Source organism: Pelodiscus sinensis, chromosome 10 (assembly GCF_049634645.1).
Source record: "Pelodiscus sinensis isolate JC-2024 chromosome 10, ASM4963464v1, whole genome shotgun sequence".
In the NCBI taxonomy this organism is placed as follows: Eukaryota; Metazoa; Chordata; order Testudines; family Trionychidae; genus Pelodiscus; species Pelodiscus sinensis.
Genome location: NC_134720.1, coordinates 5,033,926 through 5,053,101, shown reverse-complemented (window position 1 = coordinate 5,053,101; position 19,176 = coordinate 5,033,926). Strand labels below are relative to the sequence as shown.

The following is a 19,176-nucleotide window of genomic DNA, read 5'->3' as shown; positions in this document are numbered from 1 at the left end:
TGCTCTGGGGTGGGGCTGGAGAGGAGGGGTTCAGTGTGTAGGGGCGCTAGCAATGTGGCCATGAAATGTCGACAATGGGAGGCAGAAAAACTAGTTTGATTGGGTTTCATTTTTGACGACTTTTGCACGTTGACAGCACTTTTGTCGCCAAACCTCCCCAGTGTGGACACAGCCTCAGAGTACAGGCTGGGATGCTGCTGTAGCCCCGGCCAAACAAGCCCCAGGCTGTAGCCCCAGCAAAAGAAGCCAACCCCACATTTCCCTCCCTTCCTCTCCCAGCCCATGCCCATCCCTGTGTTCCACGGGATCCCTGCTTTCCTTCCAGTCCCAGCACTTACCTCTTCATCTCCTTCCTCTTCCCTAGCAGCCTGGCTCCTCACCTCCCATGCCCCACAATCCACCTTCCCATCTGACCTCCCCGCTTCCTTTCACAGCTTCAGCAGAGCTGGTTTCCCTGTGGAATTGATGCTACTGGCTCCTCTGTCTCCTGCTGCCTCTCACCCACATATCCCTCAGTTGTTGCTTCTCCTTTCCCCTTCTCCTGGGATCCCTCTCATTTCCATTCTCTGCCTCTACCCTTGCACCCCTTTCCTGTTGCTGCCTCCCACTCTTTGCTGTCCCCACCACCAATTCGACTCCTCCACCAAGCCCTGGGGCGCACCCATTCACACTGCCTTTTCCCTTGGGCCTCTGGCCTGGGGACAGGTGTCCTGCTTGCTAGGGGGCACTGAGAGGGGAAATGAAAGCCCTGCTTCCCACAAGCATTCAGGAGTTTTCTCTTTGGCCGGGGTGCTTGCTAAGCACCGTACACCCCCACCTGTACTCCGATACTCTGCCCAAGCCTGGAGCACCCTCCCAGAGCCAGCACCCTGTACCCCCCACTACACCCCAACACAGCCTCAGCCTGGAGCCCCCTCCAAGAGCCAGCACCCTGTACTCCCCACTACACCCCAACTCACTGCCTCAGCCTGGAGCACCATCCCAGAGCCAGCACCCTGTACTCCCTTCCTACACCCCCACTCACTGCCTCAGCCTAGAGCCCCACCCTGCACCCCAGTGACCTCCCAGAGCTTGCATCTCTCACCCCCTCCTGCTCACAAAGCCCATGGTCCTGGCCCGAAACCCACACTCCCTGTCCCAGCCTAGTGAAAGTGAGTGGGGGGGGGGGGGGAGAGCAACTGATGGAAAAAGGAGGGAATGGAGTAGGAGGCACCTGAGAGAAGGGGTGGGACCTTGGGGAAGAGGCAGAGTGGATCCTGGTTTGTCCTGACATTGTCCTGGTTTGTCCTGGGCATAAAAGGGTTAGAGAGCAACCCATGGAGTTTTGTGAGTCGGGGTTGCATGTGGGAGCAGAACAGAAGGAAAGAGGCTGAGCCGGGGAAAGGAAAAGCGGGAGAATGTTGCTTGTCGCTCATGGTTTTGTAGGGATGAAATCGAACAAGCAATTAGAGTGACTCGGGGAAGCCCAGCGAGCTGCGGGGAAAGGAAAAGCCGCGCCGGAGTTAACAATGGGCTCCGGGCCTGTCGGGGAGCGATCCGCTCTCTGCCAAAGATGCAGGAGTCAGAGATAAAGGAAGAACCGGGTCAGTGTCAGGGACTGGGAGCAGGCGAGGAAACGCTGTTGGCAGGAGCGAGCGGCTGCAGCTCAGATCACTGGATGGCTCAAAATCTGACCCTGGTGGCAGCAGGAAAGAATCCGGGAGTTGGGAAGTGCGATGCGATAGCGAGGGGCCAGGCGCACACAGCGCCGGCGGCAGACGGGCCAGCCTCGGCACTTACGGTGCCCGACACAGAATGGGGCAACTCCCCTCCCACTGCCAGTGCAGGCTGTGCTCTGATCTGCTTTCCAGGCAGCCTGCAGCCCATGGGTCACTCAGAGCACAGGGCTGGAGGAACTTGGGCTGGCTGCCTAGGAAACAAGCCACTTTCAATTCCTCAGCAGCCAGCCAGCTGGAGCACAAGCTCCCCATGTCCAGCCAGCGGGACGCCGTGTGGGGTGGGGACTGCGCTCAGCGCCGGGAAGCAGGGAGTCAGGGGCTGGGGGGCTCCACATAGCGGGGCGGGGAAGAAGAACAACATCACCATGTTACTTCCCATGCAGAAAAGCCAGTAAAACAGGGTCCCACCCAAGTTGGCGCTGCCTGGCCCACCTCACCCTGATGGCAGGGGGAGACTCACCGAGGGGTGGCCCCACCCAGCCCTTCCCAGAGAGACACCAGCACAGCAGCACCCTCCCTCCGAATGCGCCAGGCCACCTCACTCGGCTCGACTAACTCTGCTCTTACCTGGCCATGTTGCTCCAAATTTAGTGGTGCAGGTGCAGCCGTGTGTGCCTACGAAATGCCTCCTGCCACAATTCCCTGTGAGAAAGAGCAAGCAAAAAGGAGGATGGAGCATCGGATCCCATCTCCATTGGTGGAGCTGAGAGAGAGAGAGAGAGAGAGAGAGAGTAAGCTGGGGGGCTAATAATTAGAAGCAGGGTGAGACGTTACCTCAGGCTGTAGCTAACACAGCACCCTTAGGAGTGGAGTCAGGGACTGAGTCTCAGGAACTGCAGGAGAGTTAGTTATAAGAGGGCTTCAGCACTTACGTAGCCACCAACAGACTGCAAGCAGAAAAGGGAGGTCACAGAGTGAAACAGCAGGAGGTGGAGTCAAGAGTTATCTCAGAGGATCCATGCACTCTAAAATAGAGAGAGAGATCATTGATATTAGGATATTTACCTGCCATTGCTCAGGTCCTTAACTCAAATAAGGGTTTTTTATTTTTAGAACATAAAAGGAAAAGGTGATGTTTTATTTAAACAACTGTTTTTTTTCAAAAATTGTATTATTTTTATGAAGTACATTTTTATTTTTTGATTTCTTTAAAAAAGGGATTGTTTAAAAATTTTCCATTTCACTTTTTAGTGTATGATTTCATCATCCCTGTAAACTCTTAGGCTACATCTACATTGGCCCCTATTCCGTAATAGGGATGCTAATGTAGCACTTGGGAATAGGCAAATCCGCGGAGGATTTAAATATCCCCCGCGGGATTTGCATTTTCATGGCTGCCGCTTTTTTCCGGCTTGTAGATAAGCCGGAGAAAAGCGCCAGTCTGGACGCGATCCTCCGGAAAATAAGCTCTTTTCCGGAGGATCTCTTATTTCCACTTTCAAGAGCTTATTTTCCGGAGGATCGCGTCCAGACTGGCGCTTTTCTCCGGCTTATCTACAAGCCGGAAAAAAGCGGCAGCCATGAAAATGCAAATCCCGCGGGGGATATTTAAATCCCCCGCGGATTTGCCTGTTCCCAAGTGCTACATTAGCATCCCTATTACGGAATAGGGGCCAATGTAGACGTTGCCTTACCATTTGCTGTGTTTTGTGGAAGAAAACATTGTCCTCACTCTGCGTTTGTAAGCAACAAGTAGTCAGAGGCAGTTTTATCACGAGCTGCAGCAAGGGAAAAACTGCTTTGGACGGGAGGAGGGGCAGATCTTTGAATACAAGCAACTATGAAGCAGTTTATATACTGTCCATTAGATATAATAACAATAACAATTAGTCTCCTTCCCATTACAAACACCAATGGCTAACAGTTATTTTAGTTCCACCCAGATGCTCCTTATCTCAAGGTCCCTGCCAGAGTCAGCATTCTATCCTTATCTCCCTATGGAGGCGAGAGGCGAAGGCAGCGTCTTATTACAGCTCTCGCATTGTCAAGAATCAGAATTTGCCTTACTCTTGCTCTCTTGCTAACAAGACTAAGATGGCTGCACACAAATTCCCTTATTCCCTTTTTCCTGCCTCCACAGTTTTAACAAAAAAGGACTATAATCAATGTGGTTTGAAATAACACTTTCTTCTAGCTTTCAAACCTTAAGCATTGATTTAGCTATGCCAAAACAGAGCCTACTCCACATTTCTCCATTTCATCTTCCAGGTTCATCCTATTACTCTGACTCAGTTCAGTCTTTTTAAATATTTGCTGAGTTATGTCAGTTTTGAGGCATTGCTTGATTTGGTGAGTCCATTTCTTTTCTGTTTGGTTTTATGAGAAGCAATCCCATTCTAGGCACATCCCTTTTTCCTGGCATAACCGAACCCTTACGTTGCTGTAAGTTATGATACGTGGAAGCTGTATACCAAATTTGATGGTCTTAGCTCTTACCATTTACGAGGAGTTCTTTGAGACACACACAAATTCTCTAAAGTACATAATAGATATCCACATAAAATGCTATGGGCCATGGGCCTAGTGTGGCTGAAATTTATTTGAACATGAGTACATGCATCGTACGTTGGCAACTGAAATGAAGACTAAGGTTTCAAGTGATCAAGAGCTATTTGTACACAAACAACTTTTGTTATCTCCCTGGAAAATAGGATGAATCAGCAGATAAAAAACATCAAGTGACACGGTGATAAACATGTATAAGTACTGAAGGAAATGGCACAACTTAGATCACAGTGGCTTGCCCAAGACTATTTTCTTTGACATTTTGGTGAAGGCCCGGACAATAGAGACAAAAGACTAATCACGTCATGAAGTGTATTATACATACATCACACGATTACAAATAGGAATCTATCAATCCAGAGCCCTGAACCACCAGGATTTCTGACTACATACTATGAGTATGATTGGGGTATGAATGTGGAGTGAATGAGGGTCATTCCGTCAGCAATAAAGAGTATTTAACATATAATATACCAACTTTCTAACCAGTATCGGCGTGTTCCTGAATCCCATAGAGACACCCCTGCTGGGGATCTAACACTTAGGCTACATCTACACTACAAAGAAAAGTCGGAAAAAGATATGCAAATTTTGAACTGCAATTTGCATATCTTTTTCTGCTTTTCTGTTGGAAGAGGCTTTTCCGAAATTTGACACATCTACGAAACTACATGGTGACAAATTTGGAAAAAACTTGCTCTTTCAAGCCATCCCTTCTTCCTCATAAAACGAGGTTTACAGGGATGGTGAAAGAACACATCTGTTTTTCCGAATTTATTTTCAGAAAAGTGGACACATTCCTTGGATGTGGCAGTGCTTTTCCAGGATGCGCTGCAATCTAGACATGGCCTTGTGTTGAATTGCAGGGGTGAGGACTATCAAGGAGTAAGAGATTTGAAACAGGGACTTACAGTGTTGGGAAAGTCCTTATTAAAATTGAATAAGGGTGATTCCTTATTTTGTGGAATTAGTGAAGGAAAAAAAATGCGCAGGGAGATACCATGTGGAGTACCAGTTACAGTAAATGCCAGTGAGAAAGAGCGTGCAAAGAGATACCACACAATGTTCTTGTAACAATGTTTAGAACACTGTTGAAGAGTAAAAGTAAAGGGGTGGTGAAGGCACCCCTGTGGACTAAAGTTAAAGACCCTCTCTGTTGGGGAAGGAGATTTGGGACATGCCCTTGAATGCAGGGTGCAATGGAAACTGATACAACAACTGATACCCTAGGAGACCTGTTTAAGAAATATCAAATATATGCAGCTGCACAAGCCTAATTCCAGTGAAAAGCAAATGGTTGTGGTGTGGCTGTTGTGACAGACTGTAAAACAGGCAATTGCATGTAAGAAGGAAATATGTGCAGAGCTACAAACTTTTCAAGAGAATTCTAAACCTTGCCAGGAAAATGTGGAGAGGGATGTGAGGCAGGCACAGATAATACAAGCTTTGTTGGAACAAATGGGGAAACTAAATAGGGAACTGTAAAAGAGACTGACCGATTGGGAAAAGATTAAGACAGAAAAAAAATTAATCAAGTGGTAGGAATAAAAGTGTTAATTTGAGAGCTAACTAAGGAAAAGGAAGAATAGAGTGCATTTATGCACCCACATTATAATAGTCCCATCTCTACTGTATTTCCTTAGTTTATTGATAAGGAGGTCATGGGAGACCATATCAAATGCTTTACTAAAGTGTAGATACACCATATCTACTGCTTCCCCTTATCCATAAGGCTTGTTATCCTATTAAATTAGGCTATCAGGTTAGTTTCACACAATTTGTCCTTTACAAAACCCTGCTGGCTGTTACCTATCACCTTATTATCTTCTGGATGTTTGCAGATGGATTCCTTAATTATTTGCTCCATTATCTCTGTAGTTTCCTGGGTTGTTCTTATTTTTCTTGTTATAGGTGGGCACTATATATGCCCCTTTCCAGTCTGCTGGAATCTCTCCCATCTTCCATGACTTTTCAAAGATAATGGCTCAGACACCTCTTCAATCAGCTTCCTGAATATTCTAGGATGCATTTCATCAGGCCCTGGTGACCTGAAGACTAATTTTTCTAAGTACATTTTAACTTTTTCTTTTCCTCTTTTAACTTCTGAAGCTACCTCCTTTTCTCCATCATTTACTATTGTAGGCCTCCAATAAACACCAACTTTCTTGGCAAAAACGAAAACAAAGCTGTCATTAAGCACGGTTTGCCATTTCCACATTTTCTGTTGTTCTTCTTCCCTCTTCACTGAGCAATAAGCCTGCCCTGTCCTTAGTTTTCTTCTGGCTTCTAATGTATTTGTAGAATGTTTTCTTGTTAACCTTTATGTCTCTAGCTAGATTGAGCTCATTTTGCATCTGGGCCTTTCTAATTTTTGCCCTATACACTTGTTTATATTCATCCTTCGTGATTTGACAGAATATATATTTTATAGGACTCTTTTTTGATCATTCAGGATCTCCTGGATGAGCCAAGATGGTCTCGTGCCATATTTCCTGTCTTTTCTATGCAGGAGTATAGTGTGCTTTTGGGCCCTTAATAACGTTCCTTTGAAAAACTGCCAACTGCCTTCAATTGTTTTTCCTCTTAGTCTTGCTTCAGCTATCAGCTGCCTGAGTTTGCTAACATCTGCCTTTTTTAAATCCATTTTGCTGCCCTCACTCCTACATCTTTTTGAATCATGAACTCTATCATTTCAGATCACTTTCACCCAAGCTGCTGTCCAAGCTCAAATTCTTAAGCCAAAATCAAACCTTGAACAGCCTCCCCTCAGTAGCTTTGTCCACCTTCTGAAATAAAAAAAATTGTCACCAATACATTCCAAGAACTTGCTGGATAATCTGTGTTCTGCCATGTTATTTTCCCAATAGATGTCTGCCTGATCTACTTCTTCTTCCTGGTTCGGTGGTCTGTAATAGACCCCCTAGCATGATGTAACCCTTGTTTTTCACCCCTTTAACCTTACCCAGAGACTCTCAACAAGTCTGTCTTCTATGTCCATCTCCACCTCAATCCAAGTGTATACATTTTTAATATATAAGGCAACACCTTCTCCTTTTTTCCCTGCCTGTCCTTCCTATTCAAAGCTGTACCCGTCTATACCAATATTCCAATCACATGCATTATTCAACCAAGTCTCTGATACCAACCATTATCATAGCTGTGTTTATTTACTATTATTTCAAACTCTTCCTGCTTATTCCCCATACTTTTTGCATTTGTATATAGTCAACTAAGACATTTATATATCCCATGCTTCATTTGCATATTCATGTTATGGAGCTATTTCAAAATAGCACTATTTCGAAATAACAGATGCTGTTAAGAGGCGGTTATTTTGAGAGAAAACCCCTCTGTTGAAATAACCCTTATTCCTCATACAATGAGGTTTACCAGTTATTTCGAGAGAAGAGTTTTCTCTTGAAATAACCGCATCTTAACAGCATCTGTTATTTCGAAACTGCACTATTTCGAAATAGTGCCATAATGTGAATATGCAAATGAAGCATGGGATATTTAAATCCTGGCTTCATTTGCAATTTTGAATGTCTTCATTTGCATCCCTCTCTCGAAAGAGCGTGCAAGTGTAGACATACCCTATGAAATTTCTAGAATACTCAAGGAATTGATAACAGAGGTATCTGAGCCATTGGCTATCATCTTTGTAAAGTTATGGAAGTGTAGACATAAAATAGTGATCAGGAGAAAGTCCCCACAGATTTATCTCCTTCTTTATCCAGACATTCTATAACCATATCTCCAGGACCACCCAATTTCACCAGTCACTGTGTGTGGTCATGATCGTAGCTCAATAAAGTTCCACAGCCAGCAGATACTTGATGAGTTCTGACAAACCCCTTCCCCAGCACCCAGTAAAGTGGAACAACTTTCAGTTTGTGTGCTTGGAGGATATCTGAATCCATACTGTCAGAGTGGCCCACATAATGGGGAAATGTTGAGGTGCCTCAACTTTTGTTGCTCTTCTATTCCGCTCCTTATTTCTGTGGGAAAATCACCAATGCAATATTATGATCTTCTTTTAAAAGAAGAAAACAAAACAAAAAAACGCCCCAAACTGATAATGGCCAGCATTTGTTGTACAATTGTATCCTGCTTTTTCTACAACAAATTACAGTGGCTCCAGTATTTGATTTTTTCCCCCATCATCAAATGGGGTCCTTCTGAGCTTGGGCCTGGGACCAGAGAACCATTAGCCCAATGGTAAATCTGCCACTGATGCTCAGGGAGTTGTGTGTATTTCCCAGCCAACTGGGTGGGGGCTCAAGCCAGTCCTCTGTTGGTTGGATGGGGAGGAACCCCTAGAGATTCAGTCTGGCCCTAGCTGCTGCTGGCTTCTCCTGGCAGAAGGGTTACACAAGAACAGCAGGTGCCAGCAGCTGCCATTGTGATTTGTGAATGTGTAACCACCTGCAGGCGCATTGGAACCTGAACTCCTATTCTCATATTGGAGTCACCTGGTGCACTGGATCAGTGCTGTTTGCATTACGGCTCAAAGCATCCTGCAGTCGGTCACTCCAAGAGAACAAAACAAGGAGTCCTGTGGCACCTACAAAAACACTTTTTACCTACAAAAACTTATACCCAAATAAATCTGTTAGGGTATGTCTACACTACAAAGTTAGTTCGAACTAACGTCCGTTAGTTCGAACTAACTTTCATAGGCGCTACACTAGCGCTCCGTTAGTTCGAATTTAATTCGAACTAACGGAGCGCTTAGTTCGAACTAGGTAATCCTCATTCCATGAGAATTAAGCCTAGTTTGAACTAGCTAGTTCGAATTAAGGGGTGTGTAGCCTCTTAATTCGAACTAGTGGGAGGCTAGCCCTCCCCAGGTTTCCCTGGTGGCCATTCTGGCCAACACCAGGGAAACTCGTCTGCCCCCCTCCCGATCCCGGACCCCTTAAAGGGCCACGGGCTGGCTACGGTGCCCGTGCCAGGTGCACGCCTGCCAGCACCCAGCCAGCAGACCCTGCACCTGGCATGGATCGAGCCACCCACCCGATGCCCCCCAGCCCTCCCCCTCTTCCCGGGACCAGGCTGGCGCTCCCGGGAGCTTGCCCGGGACCGCAAGAGGCGGGCACCCGCCTGGGCTAGTGCGGACATCGTGGACCTCGTCCACGATCTCCGCACTAGGCACAGGAAAGTGGCCGGCTAGGGCAGGAGAGCTGCCAGCCTGGCCACCCAGGAGCAGGTGTGCAAGAAAATCAAGGGGGTCCACTGAGACCCCCGACCCTGAGCCCTGAGCTTACAATGGCCATCCTGGGTCAGACACGTTATCTTTATTTTGTACATCAAGAAGAGGGGCTAGGGAAGGGTAAGTGGAAGGAGGTGAGGGAGGAATGGGGCACGAGCCCCCGATGGGGAGGACTGGGCTGGCTCTGCAGGCTTCTGGGGGTGGAAGCTCTCCTGCAGCCCCCCAATTGCCCCCTCTCCCCAGATGGCAGCCTGCAGCAAGTGCAGCCGGGCTGATGGCGAGTGGTGTGATGTGCCGAGTGTGGGCATTCAGGGCACTCCAAGCCAGGACTGCTTTGCAAGCGGGGCACCCCTGAGAACTGTCTGTCCGGGGTGGGGGTCGGGACCCTTTAAGCACAGCCCTCGGCTAGCCTGAGACAGCATCTCCACGCTCTAGGTCCTCCTCTGATGCCCTGCCGGCACTGCTTCCGGCCCTCCTTAACCCCGGTTCAGGGCCCACTTAATGTGGACATGCTAGTTTGAATTAGCAAAACGCTAATTCGAACTAGTTTTTTAGTCTGGATCCGTTAGTTCGAATTAGCTTAGTTCGAATTAACTAATTCGAACTAAGTTAGTTCGAATTAACGTTGTAGTGTAGACATACCCATGGTCTTTAAGGTGCCCCAGAACTCCTCATTGTTTTTGCAGATACAGACTAACACGGCTCCCCCTGTGAGACAAGAGAACACACCCAGCATGGTTTTCCAACAAGATAATTTCATTTGCTCTCAGTGGCTACAGGGCATAGTGTGGACAGACGAGAAAAGCCCCAAAAGATTCCCACATGCCATGGAACACAAAGCATTTCCTAATATTATTTGATAAAAAAGGTTAACTGAAGGGCAGATTCCCAACCAAAGAATTTTGCTAGAGTCTAAAAATGGATGCAAACTGAATAGGCAATATAGGCTGCACCTCTACAATCTGGCATTCTCTGGTCCAGCTACATCTGTGGTCCGGCATGACCACGGATGTTCCAGGATCAGAGAGTCCCGGTGCGCTGCAGGGGGTGGGGGCCTGGGAGCCTGCACACGCTTCAGTTGGGCTGTGAGAAGGGAGACAGCACACAGTTCAGCTGTGCTGGGGGTTGGGAGGGAGAAGCGCCAGAAGCTGGTGCACAGCTTATTTGGGCTGGAGTGGGGCCATGAGCTCATGCACAGTTCAGCTGGGCTGCAGGGGGAGCCAGGAAACCGGGGGGGAGGAGAGGACTGAAATGACCTCCCCTGGGTCCGGAAAAATCCCTTATCCTGGACCAGTCAGGTCCCAAGGGTGCTGAACCAGGGAGCTCCAAGCCTTAGTAATAGGTTGTTGGCCACAAAAGGGCACTTTGGCCTCTGGCCTGGATCTGAAAATAAACCTGCCAAGTGGCAATCTCTTATCAGCAAGCGAAAACGTCTCACTTAGTAGCCACTACAGCCCAGCCTGTCAGTTACTCTGCAGCTTGGGAAGAGGAGCAGGGCGGGACAGTAAAGATTGCTTTGAGCGGGTGAGGAGATGCCATAGCTCCTCGCGCACTTTGTCCCCCAGTCCGTGCCTACGAGGGACTGGCCCTTCCTACTGCAGGTGCCTTCAGGCAGAATAGCAGAGTAAGGGGAATGAAGTGGGAGCTGGAAGCCTTTATTTCAACAGCCCCCCAGATCTCTCACACAAGTGCGCCTTTGCCGGCCTCCAGCTGCAGCAGGCTCATCATCCCCCTTCCAAACGGCAGGAACACAAGAAACAAATGGGAGGGGCCTTCCTGCATGAGCACCTCCCACAGGCAACGGTAGCGTCACCCTGACAGTCCCAGAGCCATAGGGTTCAAGGCAACTTCCCAGGGCCCCACGCTTTGGGGGGCCCAGTGCTTCAGGGGGATGCAGAGGTGTGGGGTGAAGGGCGGCCTCAGGAATTAGCAGGGGGCAGCAGGGGGCAGGCCCACTTCTGATCTCACTGCCTCTGTCACTTGGGGAGGGGGCCTGAGAGAAGGGATGGATTGGGAGTGGGGAGGGGGCACTGTATGGTAGGAAGAGGTGAGGCAGGGAAGGAGCAGGGGAGGGGTTTTGGGGAAGAGGTGAAGCAGAAGCAATGCAAATAGGAGCAGGGGAGGGAAGAGACAGAGCAGAGGCAGGGCCTGGGGCACAGGGGGATTATCCACAGCCCTGCATCCCCCTAGGGACGATGCTACACAATCTGTATGGAGCACTGATCTGACTAGCATGAGATCCTTATAGAGCCCAAAGAACAAATATTTCACCTTGGGAATCTGTGTGTCTGTTCAAGAGCTCCTCCTAAACGGTGAGAGCTAGGACCTCTAAATTCAGTAGGCAGCTTCCTCTTATCGCTTAAAGCAAGGTCAGGGTTTGGTTGTGCCAAGCAAATGGGATGGGCCTGGTATTCAATTGTTTCTCATAAAATCGAAAGGTGCGGGTCTGCTATGAGGGAGTTCTACCGTAGAATGACTACAGGGGCCAGCGAGGGGCCAAAGACGGGGAGTGGGACAGCTGTAACCCCACTGGGCCAGCAGGGGGCGGTGTGGAGAAAGCATAGCTATCTACTATGTATTTCAGAGTGTTTGTGTATCTGTCAGTCTGTCTGTCCATCAGCTGGGGGACATGTGCCCCTCCCCGGCGGTGCTAGCTGCAGCAGCCACAAACAGGTGCTTCTCACCTGGCCCCAGGCTGCTGCAGTGAGAGGGCTGGGGCTGTCCTGTCCCCCTGGGGTACCTTCATACTGAACCTCTCGTTCCGAGCCCCACCCCAGACCACTGATTTAAAGGAAGAAAACCTAAACATATTTGAGTTAAGGACCTGAGCTATGGCAGATAAATCTTTTACTAAATAAATATGTTTCTCTTTGTTAGCAGGTGAATATTATTAATTTGGATAATGTGGGTTAAAGGCTCACCAGTTGATCTGATCAGAAGTTCGGTAGGGTGCCATTTTGCAGGGAAAAGAACTCCCACACCCACTGCCGATGCAAGCTCTGCCCTGATCTGCTTTCTGGGCAGCCTGTAGCCCATGCAGTCACTCAGAGCCGATGGATGGAGGCATTTTGGCCGGCTGCCCAGAAACTGAGTCACTTTGCTTTTACTTTCACTTACTCAACAGGCAGGCAGCCAGCTAGAGCACCAGTTCCCCACTTCCAGCCAGTGGAGTGCTCTTGCAGGGTTGAGGAGAAGAACATCATCACTGTGTCACTTACAACGCAGAAGAGGTAGCAAAAAAAGGGTTCCACTGAAGCGGGCACTGTCTGGCCCAAGTAACCTCATCACGGAGGCAGGGGGAGACTCACAGAAGAGTTGCCCCACCCAGCGCTTTTCAGAGGGAGCCAGCACAGCAGTACCCTCCCTCAGCATGTGCCACGCCAATGCATTCGGCTGACCCGACCCCGCTCTCACCTGCTTTCTTTGCATTCCATTTTGGGGGTGTTGCTTGAAATGTAATGCTGCCTGCACAGCTGCATGTGCCTAAGGACGGCCCTGTCTACACAAATGCCTGCTGCCACAAACTCCCGGAGAGAAAGAGCAAGCAGAGAGGTTCAGATGGTGACACAGATTGTGAGGGAGAGCGGGTCGCGTTAGAGGAGGATGGAGCATCAGTTCCCCTCTCCATTGGTGGAGCCGACAGACAGAGCAAGCCACAGGGCAAATAATTAGAAGCAGATTGAGACGTTACCTCAGGCTGCAGCTGACACAGCACCCCCAGGAGTGGAGTCAGGGACTGAGTCTCAGGAACTGCAGGGGAGCTAGAAGAGGGCTTCAGCGGTGACATAGCTGTCAGCAGACTGCAAGTAGAAAAGGGAGGTCACAGGGTGGCACGGCAGCAGATGAAGTCAAATGTTATCTTAGAGGAGGTGACTGATGATATAAAGGCTGAGACAAGCAGAGCAAAGGGGCTACATTTCTAAACACAGGTACAAACAAGGTACAAATCACTCCTGACGTATCAGGTTGCCACCCTCTGATGATACCTAGATACCTCCCATTACCTTGTGCCTGGGGGCCCGATCACAATCTTGCATGCTGTCAGTTTAGACCAGGGGTGAGCAAAAGCACCTCCGTAGCCGGCTCTGGCTTGCCAAGTGGGTTGATCTGGCCTGCAGTAGCCCTGCTGCTCTCCTGCCCCACGCCAATCAGGGCCTAGAGATGGGGGCGCATGGATGCTTAGAGTGCCGTGTGCCAGAGGGAGGGAGCAAGAACCCCCACCCCCACTCCACTTCCAGACCAGTCAGAGCCTGGGGTGGGGGGGGGAAGTGTGCGAAGTCTCCTCCTGACTTGTCCCTGACTTGCAAGGAGTGCATGGCACTTAGAAGCTCCTGACGGGGTGGGAGGAAATTTTTCACGCTCCCCCCATCCCCTGTAGCCAGATAGGAACCCCCCTGTAACATCCATCTTTGCTTGCCTGGAGCATGCAGGGCATACAGAGCAGTAAAAGCCTTGGAGCAGGAGGCTCAGGACATGCAGGCTGCTGTGACCGTGAATGGCTGTAAACAGAGATACGCCAATTGCTGACCAAGAGGCTGCCGAGAAATGCCCTTGACTTAACCCATATTGATACGAACACACAGCCGTCTGCGGGGGGAGGAATCTCTCGCCCAGTAAAAAAAAATGTCTAGTACTTACAATTTAGTTATCTCTCTTGCAAGTGTAAATTAACTTGAAACTTGCTTGTAAAAACTGGCGCCACAAAACGGACCAGTACAATTTGGCATCTTAGATAAGAAAGAGGATACAGGCCCCCAGGGGTATAAAGATGGGTCCAGCAGCACATTTACTCTGAGTGTCAATCTATCATCTATCTGCTGGTCGGGATAGATGTTTGACCTCCTGAGGTTCCACGGGGATGCCCACCTCGTATTCGTCTTTCCTAGGAATTGAGGGACTGGCCCTGGCTTGACCCGCTGGAGTTGAGAGGCACAGAAAGGGGTAAAAATTGTACCTGGATGTGTCCTTTGTCTTAAGTGTACACATAGACTTAGAGCTCTTTAAAGATTAAGCTGTCACTTGGTACCATTATTTCTATTTTCTATCTTTGTTTTCTTTGTAACCATTTTTAAGATCTATATTTGCTAGCAGTTAAGAAATAGAGCAATAGCCATTGTAACCATATGATTTATAAGCCTTTTTAATAAACCTGTAACTGTTTAAGTTTTAACCTGACTCCTTCAGTTGCTGTAACAGAACCAAGCACAATTTAAAAGAACTTCAGCCGGTCATAAGGGACAGGTATAGGAGGAGCTTGGGCGTTTGGATCGTGCCACTCCCAGGTGACAGATCCGTTGGAGCATCTCTCAGTCTTCCCTAGACTGCCTGCTGCGTAGGGATCCTGTATCCTACCAGCTGAAATCTGAGATGTGATAAGCTCTTCCTATAAACTTCTGGGGCGTCTATCAGCCTGTTGGCTGCCCTCCACGACGGGACCTCGGTCCTAGCGGTAAAGACACAGACGTTAAAGACTTGGGTGTAACACACACACACACACACTGCCCTGACCGTCGGCTGACATCCCCATGCCCTGATTGGCTTGGCTGAGGGAAGCATGCAAAGTCTCCTTCTGCCCTGCAAGGGGCGTGGCGCTTCTAAGCACCACAGGTTCCTAGTAGGATGGGGGCAGGGCGGGAGGAGACTTAACAATTTCTTTGCCAATTTAATATTGTGATTTGGCCCTTGTGGACAGCAACACACTCCTATTCGTGCATTTATGGTTACCATCTGTATTATTAATAGTACACTGAGTGTTTTGAAATACTGGGATGGCCATTGTGAAATTGTGTCTCACAGGATTATGTATATGGGAAGTAAAACTGAAATTTGGAGTAGTGACATTACAAATCAGGCTTCTATGTATAAATATCTTGTAATTAATTATTACTCAGTACTGTCCATTTATATTATAGGTTACCCTTACTGTGGTTTTCAACTTCTGGAATAAGCTTTCCTGGGCAGGAAAGTTAATAAAAATAAAAAACAAAATTGTGATTAGTTAGAGAATGTTTTACAAATGCATTATTTATTGAGGCAGAAATATATGTACATATATTTCTAGCTGAAACCTTTTTGAATGCTACAAAAATATTGATATTAATAATATTATGATTATACCCCAACCGTGACATTAAAATAGTGCGGCACCAATTTTTTTTAAAAGGATATAAAATTGACATTTATTACAACAAAATAAACAGACTAAAAATAATAAAAAAGTCGTCATGAGACATGACATACAACCAAACACAACATACATGACACAACAATTATTACAACTAACAACAAATGGCTCCAGAATTCTATTAATAACTTTACAAAATAAGGCACAACAATTTTAAAAAGAAAACAAAACGAAAAGGATTCAACATTAAAATCAGAAAGGTATTATTTATTTAAAGGTAAGATTGCACCTGCACTTTCTCTTTTGGCTGGAGGAGAGGGATCAAAGCAGAGGCAGCGTGTGAAAGGCTGTGTCTAGACTACATGCCTCTGTTGTCAGAGGCATGTAGATTAGACACATAGGCAAAGGCAAATGAAGCCGCGATTTAAATGATCGCGGCTTCATTTACATTTACATGGCTGCCGCGCTGAGCCGACAAACAGCTGATCAGCTGTTTGTCCGCTCAGCGCACTAGTCTGGACGCTCCCTTGCTGACATCAAAGCCCTTTGTCGGCAGCCCCGTTATTCCTCGTGGGATGAGGTTTACCGGGGCTGCCGACAAAGGGCTTTGATGTCGGCAGGGGAGCGTCCAGACTAGCGCGCTGAGCGGACAAACAGCTGATCAGCTGTTTGTCGGCTCAGCGCGGCAGCCATGTAAATTTAAATGAAGCCGCGATCATTTAAATCGCGGCTTCATTTGCCTTTGCCAAAACAACAAATCTACATGGCTCCGTCGACGGAGCCATGTAGTTTAGACATACCCAAAGTTTCACTCAGGGCACTATACAGAAGTTAGACAAATGCCTGATGTACCTAGTGGTCCTGGGCAAAATAATTGTATCAAGCACAGGCGGGAGTAAACTGTCTTGGTCTCTGTGTTCATACAAGATTGCACTGGAATTGCAGCGGGATCACAAGCAGCTGAGTTCTCCCATCGTCAGGGAATGTGTGAAGCACCAACATGTGCACTCCATGTGCAGCAGCTCAGAGTTCTCCAATCAGGTGTCACAATCAGTGTCAGGAGGTCACAGCTCTCCCGCACTTCCCACATTTGCAAACAGGATGGGTTGGCCCAGGAAGTGGGAGGAGTCACTGGTGGGAAAGCTCAAGAACTGCTGCTGTAGTGGCGGCACGTCTAGGCTCTCTGGGCAGCATCAGGAGGAGAGAAAGGGGATAGCCGTTTGTATCGGAGACTACAGAGACATTGCAATTTCCCCTGACATTTTTCTGTGAACAGCCTTCATCTGTTCTACTTCACCGAACTTCAGAGGGTGATTCCCTTAGCCCCATTGTGTGGCACTGCCGGATAAAGGAGCAGCCGCCAGAGTCTTTTCATACACTTTATGCTCTTGACAGTAAAGATTTTTAGTGCAGGGTTAGGTCAGAGCCAGAATTTCTGACACTCAGGTCACCCCCTTGGAAAGGGAACAAACAACATTGGCACCACTGCCATAGGAGGGAAACGAGGCGAAATTCATCCTCCTGGGAAAAGCAGAAGTCAAACCAGGGCTGGCCCACAACATTTTGGCATCTGAGGCAGGGAGCTCAAATGATGCCCCCATACTCCCTCGCTTGGGCCAAAACCTTGAAAGGTCTCAATTCTGCCTTCTTCCTGTTCTACTCCTCTCATGGTACTGCTCGCTATCTACATATGCACCAGCAGCAGACACAATTTTCTACACTCTGGGTCCTAGTGGCGCCCACCCCTGCCCACTACCCCTCCCCCCAGTCTGGAACCTGAGGCAGCCGCCTCAGTTTGCCTCATGGTAGGGCCAGCCCTGAGTAAAACACACACAATCCACACAGGGCGACCCCATGGAAGGCATGAAACTCCTTTTCCTGGTGTTAGCAGAATTTGAGATGTACAGCATGCTGTGCTGGATCTGTTGGAGGATGGACACACCTGTGGAGGGTCACCTATTTGTCCCATCTGTTATTCCAGCACCTACAGAGCAGAAGGGATTGCAACTGCACTTTCTCTTTTGGCCACCAGAGGCAGCTCTCATAGCTAAGAGTTTGGCGGGAGGACAAAAAAGGGTGAAAGCAGATGAGAGAAAGGGAGGCTCAGGCTAAAACTAGGAAGTGGGAGAGGGATCAAAGCAGAGGCAGCATGTGAAGGTGTCACTCGGGGCATTATACACAAGTTGGACAAGTGCCTGATGTACCTGGAGGACCTGGACAAAGCGATTGTATCCAGCACAGCTGGGAGCAAAATGCATGAATACAGGGACCGAGACAAGGTGGCATTCAAGTTTCAGAGGGAGCCCAATTTGTAGGCTAAAACGAACGCTTGCTGCCTCCTTCCCTCTGCCCCTTCGACAGCCCCTGAGGCCTGCCTTTAGAGTAGAGCCCACCGGTCTGACAGCAGCAGGGTGAGCTGCTGTTTTAGATTGTCTCCCTTCCAAGACAGTCTAAAACAACAATGCAAACCCTGCTTCATTGGCCTCCCCTCCTGTACAAGCTTGTTCCTACTGAGCCTGAGTTAAAATGCCAATGGGGAAGCAGCACATGCTGAGGGAATACGTTGTGCCCTCTCTGTCCTCATTAGAGGGCTCTGCTGCTCTGCCCTGGAAAAGCTCGATTCCTGAAAGGTTTTAAGATACAGCCTCAGAAAGCAAGCATGCTTGCTATTCACTACTGAAAAGGCCCCTCCATATGGAGGAGACAGAATCTGTTGCAGACGAGCACAGAACTCTAATTCAGAGTCTTTTCCTTCAGGAGCTGTACCTGGTGTCCATTCAAGATGAGTGTAGCCAGGAATCCAGTCACCCTTCTTTCTAGCTAAGTATCAGGCTATGTCCTGTCTGACCTTAGCCTGTGTCTGCTGTATCATACCATCAGGGAAATCTCACCAAAAACGAGAACTGGTGTGCCACCTGGACCAGAGTCTGGGCTAAACCTGGAGTAGGGCATGAGCTTTCTTAAAATCCTGGCTGTCTGTCTGTCTCTTTTTTTCTTCAGCATAGGACTTTGCCTGGCATATCCCTCTCAAAGTCAGCGAAGGGGAAACTGTGAGACATCCACGTCATGCTGTAGGTCATTGGGGCTCACGGAGGGTCAGAGGGCAACCACTCAGGTCGACGTCCATAGAGCCCCGCTTAGTCCTGGGCCTCAGGCCAGTGGTCAGTCCAATTCAGCCAGGAGTCTAGTTCTGGTTCTGGGTGGGTCGGCAGGCAAACAAGCAGTCTTAAGGCCAGGCCCTAGTTCAGGGCAGGGTGGCAGGTAAATTAGCAGTTATAATAGCAATACATTAGCTCAGGTCTTATTTCAGGCAGGGCAGAAAACAATATAGTCAGTAGAGAGCCAGGTCCTGGGTCAGAGCAGGGCAGGGCAGGAAGCAAACACAGTTCAGGGAGCCTTGGCCCTAAGTCAGGGCCGGTCAGCAAACAAAACAGTCCTAAACAGGTAAGTGCTAGCAAATAATTTGCCTTCTTGTTCAGGAGGAGTTCAGGCAACTTGCCTGTGGTGGCAGAGGGGGGGAACTGCCAGCTGGTAAGTGGGTGGCAGACGCAGGTACGCCCACTCCACTGTATCTGCACCGCTACACTCCTGGGATCTGCACGGCTACACACTGACCA

The 19,176-nt window shown here is 48.5% G+C and overlaps 1 protein-coding gene across 14 annotated transcripts in view; it reads right to left on the bottom strand.

Annotated features, from left to right (window-relative positions):
* Window positions 1-19,176, bottom strand: part of NEU2 (neuraminidase 2) — a 132,715-nt gene that overhangs the window by 15,248 nt on the left and 98,291 nt on the right. For 10 of the 14 annotated variants that reach the window (XM_075937395.1, XM_075937393.1, XM_075937397.1 and 7 more), the window contains 2 exons: window positions 13,127-13,235; window positions 2,286-2,360 (listed from right to left, as the gene is read on the bottom strand). In XM_075937395.1, coding sequence (XP_075793510.1) covers window positions 2,286-2,293 — 8 coding nt within the window. In that variant the 5' untranslated portion in view covers window positions 2,294-2,360; window positions 13,127-13,235. Of the gene's footprint in view, window positions 1-2,285; window positions 2,422-2,492; window positions 2,689-13,126; window positions 13,236-19,176 lie in introns of those variants that run through there. The other 4 variants (XR_012906184.1, XM_006123671.3, XM_075937403.1 and 1 more) reach the window with 3 other exon arrangements.